This window comes from Carcharodon carcharias (assembly GCF_017639515.1).
Source record: "Carcharodon carcharias isolate sCarCar2 chromosome 38 unlocalized genomic scaffold, sCarCar2.pri SUPER_38_unloc_21, whole genome shotgun sequence".
Classification (NCBI taxonomy): Eukaryota; Metazoa; Chordata; class Chondrichthyes; order Lamniformes; family Lamnidae; genus Carcharodon; species Carcharodon carcharias.
The window spans coordinates 176268-193172 of record NW_024470788.1 but is presented as its reverse complement, the minus strand read 5'-3'; the positions used below and the strand labels follow the sequence as shown (position 1 = coordinate 193172).

The following is a 16905-nucleotide window of genomic DNA, read 5'->3' as shown; positions in this document are numbered from 1 at the left end:
AGGGGGGGTGGAATGAGTGAGAGAGAGAGGGGTGGAGTGAGTGAGAGAGAGGGAGGGTGGAGTGAGTGAGAGAGGGGTGGAGTGAGTGAGAGAGAGGGAGGGAGTGAGTGAGAGAGAGGGGGTGGAGTGAGTGAGAGAGAGGGGGTGGAGTGAGTGAGAGAGAGAGAGGGAGGGAGGGTGGGGAAGAGAGGGAGGGAGGGAGGGTGGGGAGAGAGAGGGAGGGAGGGTGGGGAGAGAGAGAGGGAGGGTGGGGGAGAGAGAGAGGGTGGGTGGGGAGGGAGGGAGGGTGGGGAGGGGAGAGAGAGAGAGGGAGGGAGGGGAGAGAGAGAGAGGGAGGGAGGGGAGAGAGAGAGAGAGAGGGAGGGTGGGGAGAGAGAGAGGGAGTGAGGGGAGAGAGAGAGAGGGAGGGTGGGGAGAGAGAGGGAGGGAGGGTGGGGAGAGAGAGGGAGGGAGGGTGGGGAGAGAGAGAGAGAGAGGGAGGGTGGGGAGAGGGAGAGAGAGGGAGGGAGGGGAGAGAGAGGGAGGGAGGGGAGAGAGTGGGAGGGAGGGGAGAGAGAGAGAGGGAGGGAGGGGGAGGGAGGGAGGGGAGAGGGAGGGAGGGGAGAGGGAGGGAGGGAGGGAGGGGAGAGAGAGGGAGGGAGGGTGGGAGAGAGAGAGAGAGGGAGGGTGGGAGAGAGGGAGGGAGGGTGGGAGAGAGAGAGGGAGGGAGGGTGGGAGAGAGAGAGGGAGGGAGGGTGGGAGAGAGGGAGGGAGGGTGGGAGAGAGGGAGGGAGGGTGGGGAGAGAGGGAGGGTGGGAGGGTGGGAGAGAGGGAGGGAGGGAGGGTGGGAGAGAGGGAGGGAGGGAGGGTGGGAGAGAGAGAGGGAGGGAGGGTGCAGAGAGAGGGAGGGAGGGTGGGGAGGGGGAGAGAGGGAGGGAGGGTGGGGAGAGAGAGCGGGAGGGAGGGAGGGAGGGTGGAGGGAGGGAGGGGGATCGCGGGAGGGTGGAGGGAGGGAGGAGGGAGGGTGGAGGGAGGGAGGGAGGGAGGGTGGAGGGAGGGAGGGTGGAGGGAGGGTGGGGAGAGAGAGGGAGGGTGGGGAGAGAGAGAGGGAGGGAGGGGAGAGAGAGAGAGAGAGGGACGGAGGGGAGAGAGAGAGAGGGAGGGAGGGGAGAGAGAGAGAGGGAGGGAGGGGAGAGAGAGAGAGGGAGGGAGGGGAGAGAGAGAGGGAGGGAGGGGAGAGAGAGAGGGAGGGAGGGGAGGAGAGAGGGAGGGAGGGTGGGGGGGAGAGAGAGGGAGGGAGGGGTGGGGGAGGAGAGAGAGGGAGGGAGGGTGGGGGAGGAGAGAGGGAGGGAGGGTGGGGGGAGAGAGAGGGAGGGAGGGTGGGGGGAGAGAGAGGGAGGGAGGGTGGGGGGAGAGAGAGGGAGGGAGGGTGGGGGGAGAGAGAGAGAGAGAGGGAGGGAGGGTGGAGTGAGTGAGTGAGAGAGGGGGGTGGGTGGAGTGAGAGAGAGGGAGAGGGGGTGGAGTGAGTGAGAGTGGGAGGGAGGGAGGGAGGGAGGGTCGGGACAGTGAGAGAGGGAGGGAGGGTGGGGACAGAGAGAGAGGGAGGGAGGGTGGGGACAGAGAGAGAGGGAGGGAGGGTGGGGACAGAGAGAGAGGGAGGGAGGGTGGGGACAGAGAGAGAGGGGGCGGTGGAGTGAGAGAGAGGGAGAGGGGGTGGAGTGAGTGAGAGAGAGGGAGGGAGGGTGGAATGAGTGAGTGAGTGAGTGAGAGAGAGAGGGAGGGAGGGAGGGTGGGGACAGAGAGAGAGGGGGGGTGGAGTGAGAGAGAGAGAGGGAGGGAGGGTGGAATGAGTGAGTGAGTGAGAGAGAGAGAGGGAGGGAGGGAGGGAGGGTGGGGACTGAGAGAGAGAGAGAGAGGGAGGGAGGGTGGGGGGAGAGAGAGGGAGGGAGGGTGGGGGGAGAGAGAGGGAGGGAGGGTGGGGGGAGAGAGAGGGAGGGAGGGTGGGGGGAGAGAGAGAGAGAGAGGGAGGGAGGGTGGAGTGAGTGAGTGAGAGAGGGGGGTGGGTGGAGTGAGAGAGAGGGAGAGGGGGTGGAGTGAGTGAGAGTGGGAGGGAGGGAGGGAGGGAGGGTCGGGACAGTGAGAGAGGGAGGGAGGGTGGGGACAGAGAGAGAGGGAGGGAGGGTGGGGACAGAGAGAGAGGGAGGGAGGGTGGGGACAGAGCGAGAGGGAGGGAGGGTGGGGACAGAGCGAGAGGGAGGGAGGGTGGGGACAGAGAGAGAGGGGGCGGTGGAGTGAGAGAGAGGGAGAGGGGGTGGAGTGAGTGAGAGAGAGGGAGGGAGGGTGGAATGAGTGAGTGAGTGAGTGAGAGAGAGAGGGAGGGAGGGAGGGTGGGGACAGAGAGAGGGGGGGGTGGAGTGAGAGAGAGAGAGGGAGGGAGGGTGGAATGAGTGAGTGAGTGAGAGAGAGAGAGGGAGGGAGGGAGGGAGGGTGGGGACTGAGAGAGAGAGAGAGAGGGAGGGAGGGTGGGGACAGAGAGAGAGAGGGGTGGGTGGAGTGAGAGAGAGGGAGAGGGGGTGAAGTGAGTGAGAGAGAGGGGGTGGAGTGAGTGAGAGAGAGAGAGAGGGAGGGAGGGTGGAGTGAGAGAGAGAGAGAGGGGGTGGAGTGAGTGAGACAGAGGGGGTGGAGTGAGTGAGAGGGTGGAGTGAGTGAGAGAGAGGGGGTGGAGTGAGTGAGAGAGAGAGAGAGGGAGGGAGGGTGGAGTGAGAGAGAGAGAGAGGGGGTGGAGTGATTGAGAGAGAGGGGGTGGAGTGAGTGAGAGGGAGAGGGAGGGAGGGTGGAGTGAGTGAGAGAGAGGGGGTGGAGTGATTGAGAGAGAGGGGGTGGAGTGAGTGAGAGGGAGAGGGAGGGAGGGTGGAGTGAGTGAGAGAGAGGGGGTGGAGTGATTGAGAGAGAGGGGGTGGAGTGATTGAGAGAGAGGGGGTGGAGTGATTGAGAGAGAGGGGGTGGAGTGAGTGAGAGAGAGGGGGTGGAGTGAGTGAGAGAGAAGGGGTGGAGTGATTGAGAGAGAGGGGGTTGAGTGAGAGAGAGGGGTGGAGTGAGTGAGAGAGAGGGGTGGAGTGATTGAGAGAGAGGGGGTTGAGTGATGAGAGAGAGGGGGTGGAGTGAGTGAGAGAGGGGGGGTGGAGTGATTGAGAGAGAGGGGGTGGAGTGAGTGAGAGAGAGGGGGTGGAGTGAGTGAGAGAGAGGGGGTGGAGTGATTGAGAGAGAGGGGGTTGAGTGAGAGAGAGGGGGTGGAGTGAGTGAGAGAGAGGGGGTTGAGAGTGATTGAGAGAGAGGGGGTTGAGTGAGAGAGAGGGGGTGGAGTGAGTGAGAGAGAGGGGGTGGAGTGATTGAGAGAGAGGGGGTGGAGTGATTGAGAGAGAGGGGGTGGAGTGAGTGAGAGAGAGGGGGTGGAGTGAGTGAGAGAGAGGGGGTGGAGTGATTGAGAGAGAGGGGGTGGAGTGATTGAGAGAGAGGGGGTTGAGTGAGAGAGAGGGGGTGGAGTGAGTGAGAGAGAGGGGGTGGAGTGATTGAGAGAGAGGGGGTGGAGTGAGTGAGAGAGAGGGGGTGGAGTGAGAGAGAGGGGGTGGAGTGATTGAGAGAGGGGGTGGAGTGATTGAGAGAGAGGGGGTGGAGTGAGAGAGAGAGGGGGTGGAGTGAGTGAGAGAGAGGGGGTGGAGTGATTGAGAGAGAGGGGGTTGAGTGAGAGAGAGGGGGTGGAGTGAGTGAGAGAGAGGGGGTGGAGTGAGTGAGAGAGAGGGGGTGGAGTGAGTGAGAGAGGCAGCCTCTATTCAGCAGGAGGAGGAGCTGACTCTGTCCTGACACAGTGTCGAGTCAGGAGCTGAGTGAGCACCGAGCAGATTATAGAGCTGTGATACTATCAGTCTGTACAGGCCGAGTCTGCCCGGGACGGGGGTGGGTGGAGTTCGGGGTAATGGCTGATCGACCGGGAGAGGTGTATCTGGTCACAGGCGGCTGTGGGTTTCTCGGCCGGCACCTGGTGAAGATGCTGGTGGAGCGCGGACAGGGAATCTCGGAGATTCGGGTCTTCGACGTGAAGGTGGACAGAGAGCTGGAGTCCCTGAGCACGGGTAAGCAGCAATTCATACCAGTCCCAGATGGGCAGGGATGTCATACCCAATCTGGGTCCCTGTCCGACAACCCAGCGAGATAAGCATTGCCCTCGAGACTCAAAGCAAAATAAGGTGGATGTTGGAAATGTGAAACCAGAACAGGAAATAATGGAAAAGTTCAGCCGGTCTGCCAGAATTTGTGCAGAGAGAAACAGGGTAAAGGTTTGCACTTCGTATGAATCTTCTTCAGAGCTGAAGAGAGGTACAAATGGGATGAAATTTACATCGTTCAAGGGGCGGTGGAGTCGGAAAAGCTGGAGAGAAGGTCAAAAAGATCAAAAAACGGGGCAAAAGGTGGGATAAAACAATGAATATTCATGAAAATGAATAAAAATGGAGATGGATAAAAATCAGAAATAAAAATGAATATTGAGGAAAGGGGATGGGAAAGGGGGTGGGGATGGAGGAGAGAGTTCATGATCTGAAGTTGTTCAGTATTCAGTCCCCAAGGCTGTAAAGTCCCTAGTCGGTAGATGAGGTGCTGTACCTCCAGTTTGCGTTGGGCTTCACTGGAACAATGCAGCAGGCCAAGGACAGATATGTGGGCAAGAGAGCAGGGTGGAGTGTTAAAATGGCAAGCGACAGGGAGGTTTGGGTCATTCTTGCGGACAGACCGCAGGTGTCCTGCAAAACGGTCACCCAGTCTGTGTTTGGTCTCTCCAATCTAGAGGAGACCACATTGGGAGCAATGAATGCAGTAGACTAAGTTGAGGGAGTACAAGTGAAAAGCTGCTTCACTTGGAAGGAGTGTTTGGGCTCTTGGACCCAAGGATCATCCTCCGTCATTTCCACCAACTCCAGCATGATGCCACCACCAAACACATCTTCCCTTCACCCCCCCCGTCGGCATTCCGTAGGGATCGCTCCCTCCGGGACACCCTGGTCCACTCCTCCATCACCCCCTACTCCCCAACCCCCTCCCACGGTACCTCCCCATGCAACCGCAGGCAAAGTAGCATACAGAATTGAACCATTAAGTCTGTTTCTCTCCCCACGGAAGATGTTAGACCATAAGACCATAAGACATAGGAGCAGAAATTAGACCATTCGGCCCATCGAGTCTGTTCCACCATTCAATCACGGCTGATAAGTTTCTCAACCCCATTCTCCCGCCTTCTCCCCGTAACCTTTGACCCCCTTACCAATCAAGAACCTATCTATCTCGGTCTTAAATACACTCAATGACCCGGCCTCCACAGCCTTCTGTGGCAATGAATTCCATAGATTCACCACTCTCTGGCTAAAGAAGTTTCTCCTCATCTCTGTTCTAAAAGGTCTTCCCTTTACTCTGAGGCTGTGCCCTCGGGTCCTAGTCTCTCCTACTAATCGAAACATCTTCCCCACGTCCACTCTATCCAGGCCTTTCAGTATTCTGTAAGTTTCAATCAGATCCACCCCCTCATCCTTCTAAACTCCATCGAGTATAAACCCAGAGTCCTCAAACATTCCTCATATCTTAAGCCTTTCATTCCTGGGATCGTTCTCGTGAACCTCCTCTGGACCCTCTCCAGGGCCAGCACATCCTTCCTGAGATACGGGGTCCAAAATTGCTCACAATATTCTAAATGTGGTCTGACCAGAGCCTTATAAAGCCTCAGCAGCGCATCCCTGCTTTTATATTCCAGTCCTCTCGAAATAAATGCCAACATTGCATTTGTCTTCCTAACTACCGACTCAACCTGCAAGTTAACCTTAAGAGAATCCTGGACTAGGACTCCCAAGTCCCTTTGCACTCCAGATTTCTGAATTCTCTCCCCATTTAGAAAATAGTCTATTCCTCTATTCTTCCTACCAAAGTGCATGACCTCACACTTCCCCACGTTGTATTCCATCTGCCACTTCTTTGCCCATTCTCCTAACCTGTCCAAATCCTTCTGCAGCCTCCCCACCTCCTCAATACTACCTGTCCCTCCACCAATCTTTGTATCATCTGCAAACTTAGCCAGGATGCCCTCAGTTCCTTCATCTAGATCATTAATGTATGAAGTGAAAAGTTGTGGTCCCAACACTGACCCCTGTGGAACTCCACTAGTCACCGGCCACCATCCTGAGAAGGACCCCCTTACCCCACTCTCTGCCTCCTGCCAGACAGCCAGTCTTCTATCCGGCTGGGCTTTTCCAGCATTTTCTGTTTTTAAGTATTGGCCCTGTTTACTTAGATCTTGTGAAATGATTTCCACTCAAAATGCCTGGCTTGGAATCAAAGGTTAATGAGCCAAAGGTTCAGCCAAGCTGTGTGTGTGTGAGTGTGTGTGTGTGTCTGCGTGAGTGTGTGTGTGTGTGTGTGTCTACGTGAGTGTGTGTGTGTGTGTCTACGTGAGTGTGTGTGTGTGTGTCTACGTGAGTGTGTGTGTGTCTACGTGAGTGTGTGTGTGTGTCTCTACGTGAGTGTGTGTGTGTGTGTGTGTGTCTATGTGAGTGTGCGTGTGTGTCTGCGTGAGTGTGCGTGTGTGTCTGCGTGAGTGTGCGTGTGTGTCTGCGTGAGTGTGCGTGTGTCTGCGTGAGTGTGCGTGTGTGTCTGCGTGAGTGTGTGTGTGTGTGTGTCTACATGAGTGTGTGTGTGTCTACATGAGTGTGTGTGTGTCTCTACGTGAGTGTGTGTGTGTGTGTGTCTCTACGTGAGTGTGTGTGTGTGTGTGTCTCTACGTGAGTGTGTGTGTGTGTGTGTCTCTACGTGAGTGTGTGTGTGCGTGTGTGTCTATGTGAGTGTGCGTGTGTGTCTATGTGAGTGTGCGTGTGTGTCTATGTGAGTGTGTGTGTGTGTCTACGTGAGTGTCTGTGTGTGTGTCTACGTGAGTGTCTGTGTGTGTGTCTACGTGAGTGTCTGTGTGTGTGTCTACGTGAGTGTCTGTGTGTGTGTTTACGTGAGTGTCTGTGTGTATGTTTACGTGAGTGTCTGTGTGTGTGTGTGTCTGCGTGAGCGTGTGTGTGTGTGTCTGCGTGAGCGTGTGTGTGTGTGTCTGCGTGAGCGTGTGTGTGTGTCTACGTGAGTGTCTGTGTGTGTGTGTGTGTGAGCGTGTGTGTGTGTCTACGTGAGTGTCTGTGTGAGTGTCTGTGTGTGTGTGTGTGAGTGTCTGCGTGAATGTCTGTGTGTGTGTGTGTCTGAGGGAGCGTGTGTGTGTCTACGTGACTGTCTGTGTGTGTCTACGTGACTGTCTGTGTGTGTCTACGTGACTGTCTGCGTGAGTGTCTACATGACTGTCTGCGTGAGTGTCTGCGTGAGTGTCTGCGTGAGTGTCTGCGTGAGTGTCTGCGTGAGTGTCTGTGTGTGTGTGTGTGTGTGTGTCTGCGTGAGTGTTTGTGTGGGTGTGTGTGTCTGCGTGAGTGTCTGTGTGGGTGTGGCTGCGTGAGTGTGTGTGTGTGTGTCTGCGTGAGTGTCTGTGTGTGTGTGTGTGTGTGTGAGTGGCTACGTGAGTGGCTACGTGAGTGTCTACGTGAGTGTCTACGTGAGTGTCTGTGTGTGTGTCTGTGTGTGTGTGTCTGCGTGAGCGTGTGTGTGTGTCTGTGTGTGTGTGTGTGTGTGTGTCTATGTGAGTGTCAGTGTGTGTGTGTGTGTCTGCGTGAGTGTCTGTGTGTGTGTGAGTGTGTATATGTGTCTGCGTGAGTGTGTGTGCGTGTGGCTGCATGAGTGTGTGCATGTGTGTGTGTGCATGTGTGTCTACGTGAGTGTGTGTGTGTGTATTTGTGTGAGAGTATTTGTGTGTGTGTGTGTGTGTGTGTTCCTGCGTGAGTGTGTGTGTGTGTGCATTTGTGTCTGCATGAGTGTGTGTGTGCGTGTGTGTGTCTGCGTGAGTGTGTGTGTGCATGTGTGTCTGCGTGAGTGTGAATGTGTGTGTGTGGCTTCATGAGTGTGTGTGTGTGCATGTGTGTCTGCGTGAGTGTGTGCGTGCACTGTCGGAGGATCAGTGCTGAAGGAGCGCCGCACTGTCGGAGGTTCAGTGCTGAGGGAGCGCCGCACTGTCAGAGGGTCAGTGCTGAGGGAGAGCCGCACTGTCGGTGGGTCAGTGCTGAAGGAGCGCTGCACTGTCGGAGGTTCAGTGCTGAGGGAGAGCGGCACTGTCGGAGGGTCAGTACTGAGGGAACACCGCACTGTCGGAGGGTCAGAACTGAGGGAGAAATGCACTGTCGGAGGTCCAGTACTGAGGGAGAGCCGCACTGTCGGAGGTTCAGTGCTGAGAGAGAGCCGCACTGTCGGAGGGTCAGTACTGAGGGAGAGCCGCACTGTCGGAGGGTCAGTACTGAGGGAGCGCCGCACTGTCGGAGGGTCAGTACTGAGGGAACACCGCACTGTCGGAGGGTTAGAACTGAGGGAGAAACGCACTGTCAGAGGTTCAGTACTGAGGGAGAGCCGCACTGTCGGAGGGTCAGTGCTGAGGGAGAGCCGCACTGTCGGAGGGTCAGTACTGAGGAAGAGCCGCACTGTCGGAGGGTCTGTACTGAGGGAGTGATGCACTGTCGGAGGGTCAGTACTGAGGGAGAGCTGCACTGTCAGAGGGTCAGTACTGAGGGAGAGCCTCACTGTCGGAGGGTCAGTACTGAGGGAGAGCCGCACTGTCGGAGTGTCAGTACTGAGGGAGAGCCGCACTGTCGGAGGGTCAGTGCTGAGGGAGAGCCGTACTGTCGGAGGGTCAGTGCTGAGGGAGAGACGCACTGTCAAAGGGTCAGTACTGAGGGAGAGCCGCACTGTCGGAGGGTCAGTACTGAGGGAGAGCCGCACTGTCGGAGGGTCAGTGCTGAGGGAGAGCCGCACTGTCAAAGGGTCAGTACTGAGGGAGAGCCGCACTGTCGGAGGGTCAATGCTGAGGGAGAGCCTCACTGTCGGAAGGTCAGTGCTGAGGGAGAGCCGCAGTGTGGGAGGGTCAGTGCTGAGGGAGCGCCGCACTGTCGGAGGGTCAGTGCTGAGGGAGAGCCGCACTGTCGGTGGGTCAGTGCTGAGGGAGAGCCGCACTGTCGGAGGGTCAGTACTGAGGGAGAGCCGCACTGTCGGAGGGTCAGTACTGAGGGAGAGCCGCACTGTCACACAATCGCATACAGACACACACACCCCGACTCTCACACACAGACAGGAAAACACACACGTTCACACAAACATACAGACACACAAACACACACACTAACCCCCAAGGCCGTGTAGTCGGGTGGGAGAGTGTATCCACCCCTTTCACAGCCTGTATCTCTCTGCACACGTACAGCAGCTGACTCTGAGACGTGCACACAGAGCGTATCATCATATCGAAACCAGTCTGAACAGCTTGTGAGGTTCGTTCTGCAAAACAGATGCAATTGAAAGGAGGTAGCTGAGTCAAATTCATGCACCTGACTCTGAATCGTGGAGACGTGGATCCCATACCCAATCCCATGTCATGAGAGTTCAAGTTTGGGGGATATCAATGGATGAAACAAAACGCTTTGTTGGGAGCTGCTGCGGCGGAACAGAAACGTTAATGTGTTCCTTTATTCCGGCATTCCCTCCTCTGGAGCAGATTTACTCTCTCTGATCAACACAATGTGGTTCAGGGCTGGTGCAACTGATTCAGAGGTTGGCCAGTTTAAAGTGGACTCGGAAAGTTCAGTGACCTGCATGTATCATATCTGTTTTGCAGAATGAATCTCACAAGCTTGTTCGGACTGGTTTCGATTTGTTAATAAAGTCTGTATGTGTGTCTCAGGGTCAGCTACTGTATGCATACACATCGATACAGTGAGTAAAAGAGGCACATTCACTCTCCTGTCTGACTGTGCAGCTGTATCCGTGCTTGTGTGTGTGTGTGTTTGTGTGTGTCTGTATGTGCGTCTGTTTGTGAGTGTGTATGTGTGTTTGTGAGCGTGTGGGTGTGTGTGTCTGTGTGTTTTTGCGCCTGAGGCTGTGTGTGTGTGTGTGTGTGTGTGTGTGTGTGTGTGTGTCCGTGTGTGCATGTTTGAGTGTGAGTGCCTGTGTGTGAGAGTCGGTGTGAGTGTGTGTGTGTTATTGGCTGAGAATGTATCTGTGTGTCTGTGTGTGTGTGTATTATTGTCTGTGAGAGAGTGCGTGTGTGTATGTCTGTGTTATTGTCTGTGAAAGAGAGTGTGTGTGTGTTTGAGTGTCGGTACGTGTGGATCTGTGTGTGTGTGCGTGTTTGAGTATGAATGCCTGTGTGTGAGTGTGTGTATGTGTGTATGTCTGTTAGTGTCTGTGAGAGAGAGTGTATGTGTGTATGTCTGTGTTGTTGTCTGTGAGAGAGAGTGTGTGTGTGTGTATGTCTGTGTTATTGTCTGTGAGAGAGAGTGTGTGTATGTCTGTGTTGCCTGTGAGAGAGAGTGTGTGTGTATGTCTGTGTTATTTTCTGTGAGAGAGAGTGTGTGTGTGTTTGAGTGTGTGTATGTGTGGATCTGTGCGTGTGTGTGTGTGTGTGTGTGTGTGCGTGTTTGAGTATGAATGCCTGTGTGTGAGAGTGTGTGTGTGTATGTGTTTTATTGTCTGTGAGAGAGAGTGTGTGTGTGTATGTGTGTTATTGTCTGTGAGAGAGAGTGTGTGTGTGTATGTCTGTGTTGTTGTCTGTGAGAGAGAAAGTGTATGTATGTCTGTGTTATTGTCTGTGTGAGAGAGTATGTGTGTGTTTGAGCGTGTGTATGTGTGGATCTGTGTGTGTGTGTGAATGTTTGAGTATGAATGCCTGTGTGTGAGAGTGTGTGCATGTGTAAGTGTGTTGTTATCTGTGAGAGAGAGTGTGTGTGTATGTCTGTGTTATTGTCTGTGAGAGTGCGTGTGTATATGTCTGTGTTATTGTCTTTGAGAGGGAGTGTGTGTCTGTTTGAGTGTGTGTATGTGTGGATCTGTGTGTGTGTGTGTGTGTGTGTGTGTGTGTGCGTGTTTGACTATGAATGCCTGTGTGTGAGAGTGTGTGTGTATGTCTGTGTTGTTGTCTGTGAGAGAGAGAGTGTATTATGTCTGTGTTATTGTCTGTGAGAGTGTGTGTGTATATGTCTGTGTTATTGTCTGTGAGAGAGAGTGTGTGTGTGTTTGAGTGTGTGTATGTGTGGATCTCTGTGTGTGTGTGTGTGTGTGTGTGTGCGCGTTTGAGTATGAATGCCTGTGTGTGTGTGTGTGCGTATGTGAGTTATTGTCTGTGAGAGAGAGTGTGTGTGTATGTCTGTGTTGTTGTCTGTGAGAGAGAGAGAGTGTATGTATGTCTGTGTTATTATCTGTGAGAGAGAATGTGTGTGTATGTCTGTGTTATTGTCTGTGTGAGAGAGTATGTGAGTGTTTGAGCGTGTGTATGTGTGAATCTGTGTGTGTGCATGTTTGAGTATGGATGCCTGTGTGTGAGAGTGTGTGTGTATGTGTGTTATTGTCTGTAAGAGAGAGTGTGTGTGTGTTTGAGTGTGTGTATGTGTGGATGTGTGTGTGTGTGCGTGTTGGAGTATGAATGCCTGTGTGTGAGAGTGTGTGCATGTGTATGTGTGTTATTGTCTGTAAGAGAGAGTGTGTGTGTGTTTGAGTGTGTGTATGTGTGAATCTGTGTGTGTGTGCATGTTTGAGTATGTATGCCTGTGTGTGAGAGTGTTTGTGTATGTGTGTTATTGTCTGTGAGAGAGTGTGTGTGTATGTATGTTATTGTCTGTGGGAGAGAGTGTGTGTGTGTTTGAGTGTGTGTATGTGTGGATCTGTGTGTGTGTGCGTGTCTGAGTATGAATGACTGTGTGTGAGAGTGTGTGTGTGTGATTGTCTGTGAGAGACAGTGTGTGTGTGTTTGAGTGTGTGTATGTGTGGATCTGTGAGTGTGTGTGTGTTTGAGTATGAATGCCTGTGTGTGAGAGTGAGTGTGTGTGATTGTCTGTGAGACAGAGTGTGTGTGTGAGTGTTTGATTGTGTGTATGTGTGAATCTGTGTGTGTTTGTGCGTGTTTGAGAATGAATGCCTGTGTGTGAGAGTGTGCGTATGTGTATGTGTGTTATTGTCTGTGAGAGAGAGTGTGTGTGTGTTTGAGTGTGTGTATGTGTGGATGTGTGTGTGTGTGCGTGTTGGAGTATGAATGCCTGTGTGTGAGAGTGTGTGCATGTGTATGTGTGTTATTGTCTGTAAGAGAGAGTGTGTGTGTGTTTGAGTGTGTGTATGTGTGAATCTGTGTGTGTGTGCATGTTTGAGTATGTATGCCTGTGTGTGAGAGTGTTTGTGTATGTGTGTTATTGTCTGTGTGAGAGTGTTTGTGTATGTGTGTTATTGTCTGTGAGAGAGTGTGTGTGTATGTATGTTATTGTCTGTGAGAGAGTGTGTGTGTATGTATGTTATTGTCTGTGAGAGAGAGTGTGTGTGTGTTTGAGTGTGTGTATGTGTGGATCTGTGTGTGTGTGCGTGTCTGAGTATGAATGACTGTGTGTGAGAGTGTGTGTGTGTGATTGTCTGTGAGAGACAGTGTGTGTGTGTTTGAGTGTGTGTATGTGTGGATCTGTGAGTGTGTGTGTGTTTGAGTATGAATGCCTGTGTGTGAGAGTGAGTGTGTGTGATTGTCTGTGAGACAGAGTGTGTGTGTGAGTGTTTGATTGTGTGTATGTGTGAATCTGTGTGTGTTTGTGCGTGTTTGAGAATGAATGCCTGTGTGTGAGAGTGTGCGTATGTGTGTGTGTGTTATTGTCTGTGAGAGAGAGTGTGTGTGTGTTTGAGTGTGTGTATGTGTGGATCTGTGTGTGTGTGCGTGTTGGAGTATGAATGCCTGTGTGTGAGAGTGTGTGCATGTGTATGTGTGTTATTGTCTGTGAGAGAGAGTGTGTGTGTGTTTGAGTATGTGTATGTGTGTATCTGTGTGTGTGTGTGCATGTTTGAGTATGAATGCCTGTGTGTGAGAGTGTGTGTGTGTATGTATGTCTGTGTTATTGTCTGTGAGAGAGTGTGTGTATATGTCTGTTATTGACTGTGAGAGAGAGTGTGTGTGTGTTTGAGTGTGTGTATGTGTGGATCTGTGTGTGTGTGTGTGTATGTGTGTTTGTTATTGTCTGTGAGAGAGAGTGTGTGTGTATGTCTGTGTTGCTGTCTGTGAGAGAGAGAGTGTATGTATGTCTGTGTTATTGTCTGTGAGAGAGAATGTGTGTGTATGTCTGTGTTATTGTCTGTGTGAGAGTCTGTGGGTATGTGTGTTATTGTCTGTGAGAGAAAGTGTGTGTGTGTTTGAGTGTGTGTATGTGTGGATCTGTGTGTGTGTGCGTGTTTGAGTATGAATGTCTGTGTTTGAGAGTGTTTGTGTGTGATTGTCTATGAGAGGGAGTGTGTGTGTGTTTGAGTGTGTGTATGTGTGAATCTCTGTGTGTGTGTGTGTGTGTGTGTGTGTGTGTGCGTGTTTGAGTATGAATTCCTGGGTGTGAGAGTGTGTGTATGTGTATGTGTGTTATTGTCTGTGAGAGAGAGTGTGTATGTATGTCTGTGTTGTTGTCTGTGAGAGATTGTGTTTGTATTTGTGTTATTGTCTGTGAGAGAGAGTGTGTGTGTGTTTGAGTGTGTGTATATGTGAATCTGTGTGTGTGTGTGCATGTTTGAGTATGAATGCCCCTGTGTGAGAGTGTGTGTATGTGTATGTGTGTTATTGTCTGTGAGAGTGAGTGTGTGTGTGTTTGAGTGTGTGTATATGTGGATCTGTGTGTGTGTGTTTGTGCGTGTTTCAGTATGAATGCCTCTGTGTGAGAGTGTGTGTATGTTTGTTATTGTCTGTGAGAGAGAGTGTGTGTGTGTATGTCTGTGTTATTGTCTGAGAGAGAGTGTGTGTGTGTATGTCTGTGTTGCTGTCTGTGACAAAGAGAGTGTATGTATGTCTGTGTTATTGTCTGTGAGAGAGAATGTGTGTGTATGTCTGTGTTATTGTCTGTGTGAGAGTGTGTGGGTATGTCTGTTATTGTCTGTGAGAGAGAGTGTGTGTGTGTTTGAGTGTGTGTATGTGTGGATCTGTGTGTGTGTGCGTGTTTGAGTATGAATGCCTGTGTGTGAGAGTGCTTGTGTATGTGTGTTATTGTCTGTGAGAGAGAGTGTGTATGTATGTCTGTGTTGTTGTCTGTGAGAGATTGTGTTTGTATGTGTGTTATTGTCTGTGAGAGAGAGTGTGTGTGTGTTTGAGTGTGTGTATGTGTGAATCTGTGTGTGTGTGTGCATGTTTGAGTATGAATGCCTCTGTGTGAGAGTGTGTGTATGTGTATGTGTGTTATTGTCTGTGAGAGTGAGTGTGTGTGTGTTTGAGTGTGTGTATATGTGGATCTGTGTGTGTGTGTTTGTGCGTGTTTCAGTATGAATGCCTCTGTGTGAGAGTGTGTGTATGTTTGTTATTGTCTGTGAGAGAGAGTGTGTGTGTGTATGTCTGTGTTATTGTCTGTGAGAGAGAGTGTGTGTGTGTATGTCTGTGTTGCTGTCTGTGACAAAGAGAGTGTATGTATGTCTGTGTTATTGTCTGTGAGAGAGAATGTGTGTGTATGTCTGTGTTATTGCCTGTGAGAGAGAATGTGTGTGTATGTCTGTGTTATTGTCTGTGTGAGAGTGTGTGGGTATGTCTATTATTGTCTGTGAGAGAGAGTGTGTGTGTGTATGTCTGTGTTGCTGTCTGTGAGAAAGAGAGTCTATGTATGTCTGTGTTATTGTCTGTGAGAGTGAGTGTGTGTGTGTTTGAGTGTGTGTATGTGTGGATGTGTGTGTGTGTGTGTGTGTGTGTGTGTGTTTGTGCGTGTTTGAGTATGAATGCCTCTGTGTGAGAGTGTGTGTATGTTTGTTATTGTCTGTGAGAGAGTGTGTGTGTGTGTATGTCTGTGTTATTGTCTGTGAGAGAGGATGTGTGTCTGTTTGAGTGTGTGTATGTGTGGATCTGTGTGTTTGTGTGTGTGTGTGTATGCGTGTTTGTGTATGAATGCCTGTGTGTGAGAGTGTGTACATGTGTATGTGTGTTATTGTCTGAGAGAGAGAGTGTGTATGTGTGTTATTGTCTGTGAGAGAGAGTGTGTGTGTGTTTGAGTGTGTGTATGTGTGAATCTGTGTGTGTGTGCATGTTTGAGTATGTATGCCTGTGTGTGGGAGTGTTTGTGTATGTGTGTTATTGTCTGTGAGAGAGTGTGTGTGTATGTATGTTATTGTCTATGAGAGAGAGAGTGTGTGTGTTTGAGTGTGTGTATGTGTGGATCTGTGTGTGTGTGCGTGTCTGAGTATGAATGACTGTGTGTGAGAGTGTGTGTGTGTGATTGTCTGTGAGAGACAGTGTGTGTGTGTTTGAGTGTGTGTATGTGTGGATCTGTGAGTGTGTGTGTGTTTGAGTATGAATGCCTGTGTGTGAGAGTGAGTGTGTGTGATTGTCTGTGAGACAGAGTGTGTGTGTGAGTGTTTGATTGTGTGTATGTGTGAATCTGTGTGTGTTTGTGCGTGTTTGAGAATGAATGCCTGTGTGTGAGAGTGTGCGTATGTGTGTGTGTGTTATTGTCTGTGAGAGAGAGTGTGTGTGTGTTTGAGTGTGTGTATGTGTGAATCTGTGTGTGTTTGTGCGTGTTTGTGTATGAATGCCTGTGTTTGAGAGTGTGCGTATGTGTATGTGTGTTATTGTCTGTGAGAGAGAGTGTGTGTGTGTTTGAGTATGTGTATGTGTGAATCTGTGTGTGTGTGCATGTTTGTGTATGAATGCCTGTGTGTGCGAGTGTGTATGTATGTATGTCTGTGTTATTGTCTGTGAGAGAGTGTGTGTGTGTATGTCTGTTATTGTCTGTGAGAGAGAGTGTGTGTGTGTGTTTGAGTGTGTGTATGTGTGGATCTGTGTGTGTGTGCGTGTTTGAGTATGAATGACTGTGTGTGAGAGTGTGTGTGTTTGATTGTCTGTGAGAGACAGTGTGTGTGTGTTTGAGTGTGTGTATGTGTGAATCTGTGTGTGTGTGCGTGTTTGAGTATGAATGCCTGTGTGTGAGAGTGTGTGCATGTGCATGTGTGTTACTGCCTGTGAGAGAGTGTGTGTGTGTGTTTGAGTGTATGTATGTGTGAATCTGTGTATGTTTGTGCGTGTTTGAGTATGACTGCCTGTGTGTGAGAGTGTGTTTATGTGTGTTATTGTCTGTGAGAGAGTGTGTGTGTGTGTTTGGGTGTGTGTATGTGTGGATTTGTGTGTGTGTGCACGTTTGAGTATGAATGCCTGTATATGAAAGTGTGTGTGTGTGATTGTCTGTGAAAGAGAGTGTGTGTGTGTTTGAGTGTGTGTATGTGTGAATCTGTGTGTGTGTGTGTGTGTGTGTGTTTGAGTATGAATGCCTGTGTGTGAGTGTGTGTGTGTGTGATTGTCTGTGAGAGACAGTGTGTGTGTGTGTTTGAGTGTGTGTATGTGTGAATCTGTGTGTGTGTGCATGTTTGAGTGTGAACGCCTGTGTGTGAGTGTCTGTGTGTGTGATTGTCTGTGAAAGAGAGTGTGTGTGTGTTTGAGTGTGTGTACATGTGTATGTGTGTTAATGTCTGAGAGAGAGAGTGTGAGTGTGTTTGAGTGTGTGCATGTGTGAATCTGTGTGTGTGTGCATGTTTGAGTATGAATGCCTGTGTGTGAGAGTGTGTGTGTATGTATGTCTGTGTTATTGTCTGTGAGAGAGTGTGTGTATATGTCTGTTATTGACTGTGAGAGAGAGTGTGTGTGTGTTTGAGTGTATGTATGTGTGGATCTGTGTGTGTGTGTGTGTGTGTGTGTGTTTGAGTATGAATGCCTGTGTGTGAGAGTGTGTGTGTGTATGTGTGTTATTGTCTGTGAGAGAGAGTGTGTGTGTGTTTGAGTGTGTGTATGTGTGA

The 16905-nt window shown here is 51.2% G+C and overlaps 1 protein-coding gene across 1 annotated transcript in view; it reads left to right on the top strand.

The window, feature by feature from the left end:
• The first annotated feature begins 3902 nt into the window (after positions 1-3902).
• LOC121274805 (3 beta-hydroxysteroid dehydrogenase type 7-like) overlaps positions 3903-16905 on the top strand; it is a 73447-nt gene continuing 60444 nt past the window's right edge. The window contains exon 1 of the mRNA XM_041182168.1: positions 3903-4109. Within this exon, the coding sequence (XP_041038102.1) occupies positions 3953-4109 (157 nt within the window). The 5' untranslated portion in view covers positions 3903-3952. The remainder of the gene's footprint in view (positions 4110-16905) is intronic.